Consider the following 11,005-nt stretch of genomic DNA (forward strand, 5'->3'; position numbering starts at 1 on the left):
GGTAATTGTGAAATGAAATGAAGGTGAAATGAACTTGCCATATGCCAATAAGAAACATGCATGTTTATAAACTATAACACGTTTATATGTGGATACAGCCAAGCACAGCACATACTGTCAGTACGGCATTTAATTGTATGCTGTGATTGACTGTCTACATGTCTGCATTAGCACTGAGCTTGATCCTGTAAAACATATGCGACTAGTCAGTATTTGTTTCCTCGTTCTTACAATTCATACAATATGGCTCTATAAGTCACACTTGATGAGATTGTCTACCAAATTAAAAAATAATAGCAATACACAGCCAAAGTTCCAGTGTTGTTTCTATTTTTCCTTGATGAGGGCAGAGTAAATAGAAAGCTGAGAGAGGCTGGAGCGTGAGAGAGAAGGAACAGTTGTCACCTAAACGTGCCCTCATGAATACTAATTGCTGTCTCCACAGAAAGCTAGAAAGACTCCCATTGATAGGGCCACACAATGGTGAAGAGACACAGGGGAGGCAGTGGAATTCCATTATTTGATTTTACTTTTTACTTTTTTTCCCCCTCCTCGTGTTTGTGTGCAAGCTGCTTTCTTTAGGTCACAGCAGCTACAATTCTGGCATTGTTTACAAGTGGCCTGGTCGAGGAATGCGGAGCACACAGCTTCCTCTTCATGATCTGGGGTTCAGGAGCACAGACCATGGAAATGTTTGCTCCTCTCTGAGCTGTAATGAAGATAATGTGTTTGCTCAAGAGGGTACTGCAGTAATACAGACAGATTGAATAAAACAGGAACAGGTGTATATGCAATCCCTGTTTCCCTGTCTCAATGTCATCACAGGTAAACACATTGAATTACACATACATGGGTTACACCTTAAACTTTATTTTCCGCATTTCCATTACCTTCATGCACACCTGGGGCAGTACTGGCGCCAGTCTTAGCATTTATCTTACCTGCTAGCCTTTTTGCATGAGAACCAAGAAACAGTACAGTTAACTGTGACATGGGTACTGATACTTGCAGTTGACCGAACATTGAACCTGCAATTTTACCTACAAAAGATGTCATGAGAAGTGCATTCAAATAGTGTCCCTGCGATTATCAGTCCGTCTCCCTCAATTTCCATGCTTCAGTCAGTTTAAAACCAATAAATCTTTTGAGACAGAAAATGTAAATAAGGGCTGTGGGCCACTGCCTTCTGACACTACATGGAAGGGATATGGAATCAGGTATTAAATGGCAGGCATTTATATAGCGCCTTTTATCCAAAGCGCTGTACAATTGATGCTTCTCCATTCACCCATTCATACACACACTCACACAACGATGGTGATTGGCTGCCATGCAAGGCCCCGACCAGCTCATCAGGAGCATTTGGGGGTTAGGTGTCTTGCTCAAGGATACTTCGACACAGCCCGGGCGGGGGATCGAACCGGCAACCCTCCGACTGCCATACGACTGCTCTTACTGCCTGAGCCATGTCGCCATATTCATATTTCAAATGCAGTCAGTAACAATGCTCTATTAGTGACTCTGTTTATACCCTGGACAGCAATTAAAGTACTTATCAGCTGTATGATTGAAAGTTGGATATGGCTATCCTGATATTGCTGACACTTTCCCCTCCAAAACACAGCAGTGCATCCTCAATGTGATACATAACTTTCTGTCCAAATAAAACAAATAAAATGTTGTTATTATTGTAACCTGCACGTGTTTTCCGCAATTTAAATATTTTATCATTAAGGCCATACCAGAGAGGATATGAGCAAACTATAAGGAAAAATATATACATGGCTGAAGATGAACTGTCAGTCGTATCTTTAAAAACCTGTAGGCTACAATTTCAGAAAAATTTACATATACATGTATTACATATTATATTTACGACACTATAGACTGGGCATACACTGCTTTTAACTTCAGATTTATCAGTGAGACAGAAAGAGAGAAATTCCTTCCCCTTTTACAGCAGGAGGAAATGGGTAGACTGTGGAAAAGAATTGTCAGAGGAAATACTCAGAGAAACACTATATTCTTACTGAACAAAGACATTCAGAACTTTGAGGGCTACTTTTTTTTGGTCACCTTATGATAAAATAGAATCTAACACACAGGTGATTCTGTTGCAAACCAGCTGAGAAAATGTAAACAATTTGATTTGTCTTCAAAAATTGTCTTTCATTTGGCAACATTTTACAGCTATTTTTCTACAAATTTGAGAGCTTAATGATCGTTCATTTTTTAAATAAATTCGCTTTTTAAAACACATTCAAAATCATTCATGTCTGTGGTATTACTTATTGTCACTTATGGTACAATATTCTATGGTACAATATCATGTGATATGATCATTTTGTACCCTGAAGTGCAATTTCTACTAGTATGCTGTATGACGTACCATCTCTATTGTGAAGAAAAGTAAAAGAAATGCATATAGTTATCGGATGTTCAATGTCATTTATTTCCTGTATGTTAGGTGGTAACACCACGGACAATACATCATTAATTAACTGAACTAGCAAGTAACAAAATAAAAGGCCTTTTATACTGTATGTCTGGTTGATAAATGTTCCAAAATAACACACATAATCACATATAATGTTGTGCACTGCACATATGGGTCTGTGGTGTGAGAAGTAAACAGCGGTAACACCAAAGACAGGTGGTAACAGCAGTTGCCTGGCAGTTGGAGGGTTGCCGGTTCGATCCCGCCCTGAGTCACATCTCACACCCAAATGCTCCTGATGGTTGGTCCCTTGTGTATGAATGGGTGAATGAGAAGCATCAGTTGTACAGTACTTTGGCTAAAGGTGCTGCATAAATGCCACCCATTTACAATTACACACAAATATGATATTTTCTTCAAAGCTAACATGCAGCTATTTTAGGTAACTACCAAGAAGACATGTGGAAACATAAAATATCCGCCATTCATTATTATTTTACATTGATGTAAAATATGTTATAAACGAGTAACACCAAAGAAATTGGGACACATAAAATTCACTGAGATTTTGTTAAATTTAAGAAAAGGTATGAGAGAGTGCTTGGTAGGTCAAACCTGTCAGAATCCCTGTTTCTTTGTACAATCACTTCCAAAAGGGAGTAGTTTTGCAGTTTAGAAGTTCTTCCTGCTTATTGTTAAATAGATATTATCTGTTGGGTAACACCACAGACATCAAATCTTTGGACAATTTTGAATAAAATATTATTTTATTTTATATATATATTTTAAATCTTTAATCTAGGTAACGTGTAAACAATAGTTTCTGTGGTTTGACCAGAAAATAGTTATTTAAAATGTAAGTTTATGTGGTTAAATTCTCATCATATTGCAAAAGTAAGACTTCTGTTTTTCATCATGTGGTGACACAAAAAGCTCTACAATATAGTATTTTGAAATTTCACATTTCTCTATTTTTTAAGAGGTTAATAAAAACTAATCCATCAGTTTTCTGACAATAAGTAGGTTTCTCGTTTTTTAATGAGATGTGAAATTTGCTCAGACATGGTTTGCAACACAAATCAAAGAATGGCCACATATGGACGGTCTGTAACTGCCCTCCTAAAGACACAAACATCCAACCATCTGGACCAGACAGCAGGATTCCCAAAGCTGAAGGTGTAGTGTAGGGGTGAGTAACAGAGGTGGAAATGCCTCTATATAATCCCGTGCATGCCACCACAGCATCACCCTTTCCCCATGTCCATTCATGAAATTTCCCATTATTCCTGCTCCTCATATGGAGCTGTGGAAGAGAGAGGCGGCAGGGCAAACAATGGCTGCTTGTCACTATCTAATTAACATCTGGAGCATAGAGGAGAAAAAGGTTGTTTACGCGTTTCTTGGCCTGGGGCACATGAGTCCTGAGCAGAGCCCAGAGAGAAACAGCAGAAGGGCATACAAAGGGAGGTTAGGAGAGAGGAGAGAAGACAGAGATACACAGAAAAAAAGATATCCAGAGGGAAAGAGAAAAGCACACAGGAATATAGAAGGACAGAAATACAGAAGGAAACAGACAGCTAAAAAAAGGTTTCTGCCCTTTTAATCTGGCAGGCCATACATCACCATCAACTGCACCATCAGGAACATAACATGTCTGGGTGAACAAAAGATACAGAGTTCAAAGCCACACTGGCAACATCAACAGGTTAGAGTTTCTTTATCTCTCTATATCTCTACAGATCTGACGTGATCTTTGAGGGAGAATTTTGTGCTGAATGGTGGTTAGTCAGATCTTTACAAATTGCATAACAGGCAAATTGTTACTAGGGCAGATACTGAGAGTGGTAATGTGACTACATTACATTGCTTCTGCAATGCTTTCAGTGATCCTGATATCACTACTAGAGGTCGACCAATATGGAATACCAATGTAAATGTTTAAATGAACAGAGATGGCTCTCTAGTGAAAAAGTTTTAAAATGCCAGGTGTAAATTACACAAGAAATACGAATTCACACTAAATGTAGTAGCATAATGCCTCTGGACTGTGCACTTAGATCTAATGTTTTTCTAGATTTGTTTTAAACAGAATGATATCTTACTTTTCTGGCTGATAGCGACTATGACATATCTTATATAATTGACCACATTCTGGTGCTCAAATAGGTAGAAAAATAAGACAGAGAAGAAAAGTTTAAAGAAACAAATATCAATTATCCATAAATTATCCAGTAAAATGATCCATAAAGTGGAAAGTCGTTCTAATATATTGCCCTTACAGCGGTTAATATGCAAACTACAGCTTTATAATAAACTAATCACAAATAACTAACTTTGCTGCACTAAAGTGACCTTAATAGTGTATTAAACTAAACTGGTAGTTTAGTGTACTGGTAGTTTAATCACAACATAGCTGTGATTCTGACACTCATCATCATAATGACTACTTGTTTTGGGTTGGGTTCTAAAAGTGATCTGTGTAAATGGAAATGAGAAGAAACCACGATTACATATGGAGCTGTAAAACACAGTAGTGACAGAATCTGGCAAATCTGGAACATTTTCAGGCATTATATGGTTATATGCTTAACTGATTTTTTGCACGATGTATGGTGACTAATATTAAGACTGTCGTTGCAAGTCATCTTAGGCTTACAGTACAGTCCAGTCCTTTTGGCAGAGCTCACCATCCTTTTAAAGTTGGTAATATCATTATCTGCTGCTGCACCGTGTAGGCCTACCTTATGTATTGGATTTAGTCAATTGTTTCAGAGCATCCACTTATTTGTAACATTGACAATGAGCTGTCTGTTTACGGACAAATACAAGCTTCTTAGCTTTTTTTGTGCCGTGTCAAGCATTTGTAAGTTAAATGGTCTTGATGGGGCTCTAGGTGATTGTCTGTGTCACCTACATATGCCTAAAACCAGGCCTAGGGTGCAAGCATTGTGTAAGGGTGAACATTAGATGGTGTGCTTATGCAAAATTAGAAAATCAACTTCCATCCCCACTGATAGCATTACCAGCATCAGCTTCAGCATCTATACCATCGTTTACCTTGCTCCTGCATAATGTCTGAAATGTGTGCTGGATGGGAGACCTCTTGGTTAAAGTTGCTGCTGGTAGGGGTGTTAGTGGGTGTTAGTAGGGGCCCTCTGGTCTGCTGGGGAAATAAACCCCTATGCCTCAGTGCAGTGATGGGGATACTGTGCTGTCTTTTTCCGGTGAGACATCAAATCAAGGTCCGGCCTCACTGCGGTCATCAAAGATCCCATGATACTTATTCCAAAGAGAAAGTGGGCTCCCTGGTGTACTGGTTAGATTCCCAACTTAACAATGTATGGACTTAAGATGTATGTGCTACCATGTGGATACAAGCTGGGCTACTCTGTTCTGTGTGTTCGATGATTTCCACACACTCCAGCAGCAATTGTTGTCTTTTGTACAGACTGTGAATAAATCTACACATGTTCACTTGTGAAAATACTGGTTCCATTCCTTTTGAGAACATTTTAACTTCACTATTTCACTCATAACACACTGTGGGTGTGTTAATATGCTAGCAATTTATGGATATGGATATGTTTATTTTGCTGAACCTTTGCTGTACATGTTTTTATAGCAAAAATAAGATTGACAGTTTAATTTCCATCATTGTTCTATTTATTGTTATAAAATGGCATACAAACAGCATAAGGATATTCTACTATTACCACTGACATTTTTCTCCACAAAAATGCTACTGAGGAGTGTTCGAAGGCAATGTCTAAGAAAGCAAAAAAAATGTGCTACTGTTCCTCTTTTGCAGGAAACAGGAAGATAGAGTTAGTGTTGTGTCCCATCATGCAAAACATAGCTGTGATTCTGTTTGCTGTCAACTACTTCACCTGGACATCAGCTGTATTTGACAGTCAAAGACAAAGTGAGTCACCATGAGTGTGTCAGCCCTGAATCATTTTAATGTTCCCTCTTCATCATGCTATTTAACATGCTCATGATTATGAAACAGGAGAGATACCTTGCTATTAAATTAATGAGGATAAGGATCAAATATTTATATGCAGTATTATATATCAGCATAGTATATAAATATAACTAGTATATAATTTTAGTATATAAAAAGAAACTGTGTGCAATAAACTCATCATATTTTGTTTATTTCCAAAAAAGTCACACAGATGAACTCATTATTTTTATCATAATAGCTCAAATTTTAAATCAGCATTCCAGTTGGCTTAATAATGGCTCAGTTGTTATAGAACCTCTGCACACAGCCAAGACAGGCCAGCGAGCACTATACAGCATGAAATTGGAAGAACCTTTCCATCAAGTAAAATGTGCAATGCAATAAAGTGCAACTTTTCTATTTCAGGTTGGCTGACAGTATATTTCCCAAGACTACCAAGGAAAAATTATTCTTCTTATGTATAACACTGACTAAATTCCACCAATACAACTTAATGTTTCCTTAACTGCATTACAGGTGTGCATAAGAAACTTCGCTACCTTCTCGAACCACCCGTCTATGCAGAAGTAACTGCTCGTCGAGGTGCAAACGTCACCCTTCCCTGTTTGTTGCAAAAGAAACCGCTCGTGTACAAAGTGAAGTGGACAAAGTTGGAACCACTGCGTCGTGGAGTGGAAAACATTGTTCTCATCACAAACGGTCAGGCGCAAAAGGGATACGGCTTGCTCGGGCCCCGGGCATCCTTACGCCGCGCACATCCATTGGATGCCTCCGTGCGCATCAGCAACCTTGAACTGGAGGACGACGGAAGCTACCGATGTGAACTAATCAACGGTATCGAAGACGAAAGTGTCGTCCTTACCCTGAGAGTAGAAGGTAAGCAGTGATAGCATACAGTGCTAGCGGAATAAAAGTGGTAGCCAAAATAAGTTACCCAGTGTCAACCAATCTCTCTTCTACATAACAGAAAGCACAGTTCTGCAGAGGCGTACTAAAAGAGTGTCATTTCTGAAAATAAATCTGAACGTGTTGTACTTACGAATTTAACCTTTTGGTTAGTAAATGAACCTATTGCATTCCAGGGCTTGTATTTCCTTATCAGAGTGCCAATGGTCGTTACAAATTCAACCACCAGGAGGCCAAAGAGGCTTGCTATGGACAGGACGCTGCACTGGCTACGCATAAGCAGCTGTTCAGAGGTGATACATTTCATTCGTTGTTGAAGAAAGAATCTGAAATGAACCAATGGATAATGGGGTTAAAGTGCAGACTGTCACCTTTAATTTGAAGGTATTTATATCCAGATCAGGTGATCTGTATAGGAATGACATCCCTTTTTAACATAGTCCCAGCATTTTAGGGGACCAGAAGTAATTAGACAGACGGCCATTTCTGATTAGTCATGTGTATTGAATTGCTTCCTTGATGCATGTATAAGAAAGCTTTCGGTATTGATTCTTGATTCTGTTATTGGAGATTGTCATGAGGACCAGCGTTGTGCCATTGATATTCACACAAGCCATTATGAGAGAAAAAAGAAACAGACCAAACAATAGGCTTACCGAAATGAACTGTTTAGAACATGTTGTGTTGGATTATTTCAAAAATATTGAATAAAAAAATTGAAAAGACTTAAGTACAGAGATTGATCGGGAGCCAGTTAAGGCCTTAAGGTGTGTAGATAGATTTAGCCAATCAACAGCTTAAAATAAATAACCAGTTGAAGATGTGCATAATAGTAAGAAAATGAAGCTAATGGTGTGAAATCTGCAGCCTGGACTGAAGGGCTTGACTGGTGCAATGCGGGATGGCTGAACGATGGGACAGTCCATTACCCCATCCTGCACCCGCGGGCACAGTGTGGAGGAGAGAAACTGCCGGCCGGAATTCGCAGCTACGGCCCCAAAGACAAGACCCGAGACTACTTCGATGCCTTTTGCTTCACTTCTATAACCGCAGGTCAGTCAGTGTCCGGCTCAGTTTGGCTCATGCCAGTCTTGGAACTGCTGTAGCTGTAAAGCCTCAGAAATACAGTATGTATGTGCAGTGAAACCACTGCCAGCGCCACGGTCCAATGACACGGTCCACACTCAGTAATGGATGGTGTAGCCTAAATTGTTAATGGTTTAGGTATAGGTTTGGGTTAACTGCCTTGGGTCACAGTGTTTGTGTAGAAACAATACATGCATGGCCACAGTTTGACCTTTATCTGTGCAAATTTGAATTTTGTGCAGGTTTAGGCAGTAGGTATGTGCTTACACTGGTTGGGGAATGTGGAAATTTCTTCACCTTATAATCTTCACCTTAGAATGTTTTCATCTGTAAAGTACATGGAAAATACCCCAGAAATATCTCCATCTTTGTGGCATGCTAAGAACAGGGTTGTCTGCATTGATAAAAAAAAAAGATCAAAGTAACAGGATATCTCTGTTTTTAAAGCGGATGCCTCTATCTTTCTCTGTCCTTCTCTAGGGTATGTGTTTTTCATCGGGGGCAAACTGAACTTTACTGAAGCCATAGAGGTGTGCAGGGAGAAGGGGGCGGAGCTGGCCCGAGTTGGTCAGCTGTACTCGGCCTGGCACTTCAGGGGCTTGGACCGCTGCGATGGAGGCTGGCTGTATGACGGCAGCGTACGCTTCCCCATCACCAGCCCCAGGAAGCGCTGCGGAGACCTGCGTGAGCCCGGGGTGCGGAGCTTCGGCTTCCCCAGCAAGACCCTGCGTCTCCATGGGGCTTACTGCTACAGGTAGTAGGGCAGGGGGAAGAGGTGGAGGTGGCACACTGACTCTTCAGAAGACGTCAGCAGGACACAGCATGCTTTGGCACTTTTAAAACTGAAGTTTGGCCATAATGTTTGCAAATACTGCAGGAAATGATGCAGGATAACTGCTTGTATTTACAATGCAATCGCATTACCTCCTGACTTTGTGATTATATTGATATTTAAAAGCAGTGCTATTTGCTATGACTGGAGGACATATTGAGTATCAGGATTACATACTACAGCATGAAGGCTGAGTAATAAGAAATTGAATAATTTTGTGTTTTCCTACTGTGTTAATTCTGTTCATAACAGGATCAGAAGGATTTTGTGTTCATGCATTTGTCATGTGGCAGTCTCCATTGAATTAATACGGCTAAAATTTACGTTAATTCTCACCATGAATATTGAAGAAGATCATATGATGTTACTTAAAAAAGAACTTATTCATCATAAATGAATTGATTATGTAGCAAGGAAAGGCATTTAATCAAATGTTATTGTAGGCAACCCTCCATTGTTGTCTGCCACTCTGCTTGATCCATGAAGTCCATGGTCTTCAGTCAGTGTAGGTCAAATTAATTTGACAATATGATTCTGTATTTGATATGTAAATGCATCAATAAAGTAAATAATGACTTAATAATTATAGAATTAATGGAATATTCTTATATTAATATGGAATATTGCACATGAGTTCCCCAAGATTGTATGGCCACATAATTAAATTCCACTTATTGCCCATGGTTTTTCCTTCATTGTGGTCATATCCTCTGTGAACATGTTTTTATTTCCTTTGAATCAAACTGGTGCAGGTGTTGCCATATCAATTTGTCTCAATTGCTGTAGTAGTTCACTATATGTTTTTGTTTTTTTCAGAATTCAGGGCCAAAAATGCAGGGATTGCATGACATTAATTGAGTACATGACCAAGTATGACAGCACCATACATTATTGATTTTATATTGAGTCATATCTTGGAACTGGAGAAGGAAGGCAAGAGCGTGCATGCAGATATTTCAGCAATGAGTGGGTGAAAATTGCTGCCGAAAAGAGATTTCATGAGCTATTATGAAAGCCTTTCCCAAAGCTTTGCAGCTTTAATAAAAGCTTTTGAAGCAACACATTTATGATACAGTGCACAGTACATGACACCTATATATACCGCGGACAGTATGACATTGTATGTACAGTATGAATATTATATTACTGTGTAAAATGAAGTAGACAAATATGGAAATTGACAGGAAGAATTATTCCTCTATGGTTCATTCTGTTATTCACTGAGACCACGGATATTCTGTGGACCTACTTGCCAAGACAGGAACTGTGGTGAGGCTGAATACTCTATTCAGCTACAAGAATGCAAGATTGTGATCAGGCTTCATGACAAAGACATAATAGCAAACCTAAACATTCGGTGCAGTAATGTCTGTATATGGGCCACTCACAAAAAACATCTCTGCTTTGTGGGAATTACTAGGAAGAGAATACCTAATAAGTCAAAGGCAAACTGAATAGACTGTATAGGGTTGATAGAAAAGGGTGCGTTCAAAAGCCTCAGCACTGCTGTCTGCTAGAGCTAAATATGAGGGAGTCAGATGAATAAAATGTGATTACCCACATTTCATAAATTATACACACCAGCAAGTTTACAATAAAGTATGGTAGGGTGGGTACTGCTAATTACTATAATTGACTTTATAGAAAGAGAGGGGGAGTAAGGGGGACATGTAAGAAATGAACAGATATATCAGAAGGGAGAGGATTGGTGTTGTAAATCCCCTGAATTGCTTGGGCATGGAATTAATAGCGTGGTCCATAAATGGTACACACCTCA

The 11,005-nt window shown here is 39.3% G+C and overlaps 1 protein-coding gene across 1 annotated transcript; it reads left to right on the forward strand.

The window, feature by feature from the left end:
- The first annotated feature begins 3,856 nt into the window (after positions 1–3,856).
- On the forward strand, positions 3,857–9,811 carry hapln2 (hyaluronan and proteoglycan link protein 2). Its single transcript, XM_061259380.1, has 6 exons — positions 3,857–4,142; positions 6,246–6,359; positions 6,921–7,280; positions 7,487–7,603; positions 8,178–8,363; positions 8,877–9,811. Exons 2-6 carry the CDS (start codon positions 6,281–6,283, stop codon positions 9,152–9,154), a joined length of 1,020 nt encoding a protein of 339 aa, XP_061115364.1. The 5' UTR covers positions 3,857–4,142; positions 6,246–6,280; the 3' UTR covers positions 9,155–9,811.
- Positions 9,812–11,005: the final 1,194 nt, after the last annotated feature.

The sequence above is a fragment of the Conger conger genome, chromosome 1, assembly GCF_963514075.1.
Source record: "Conger conger chromosome 1, fConCon1.1, whole genome shotgun sequence".
In the NCBI taxonomy this organism is placed as follows: domain Eukaryota; kingdom Metazoa; phylum Chordata; class Actinopteri; order Anguilliformes; family Congridae; genus Conger; species Conger conger.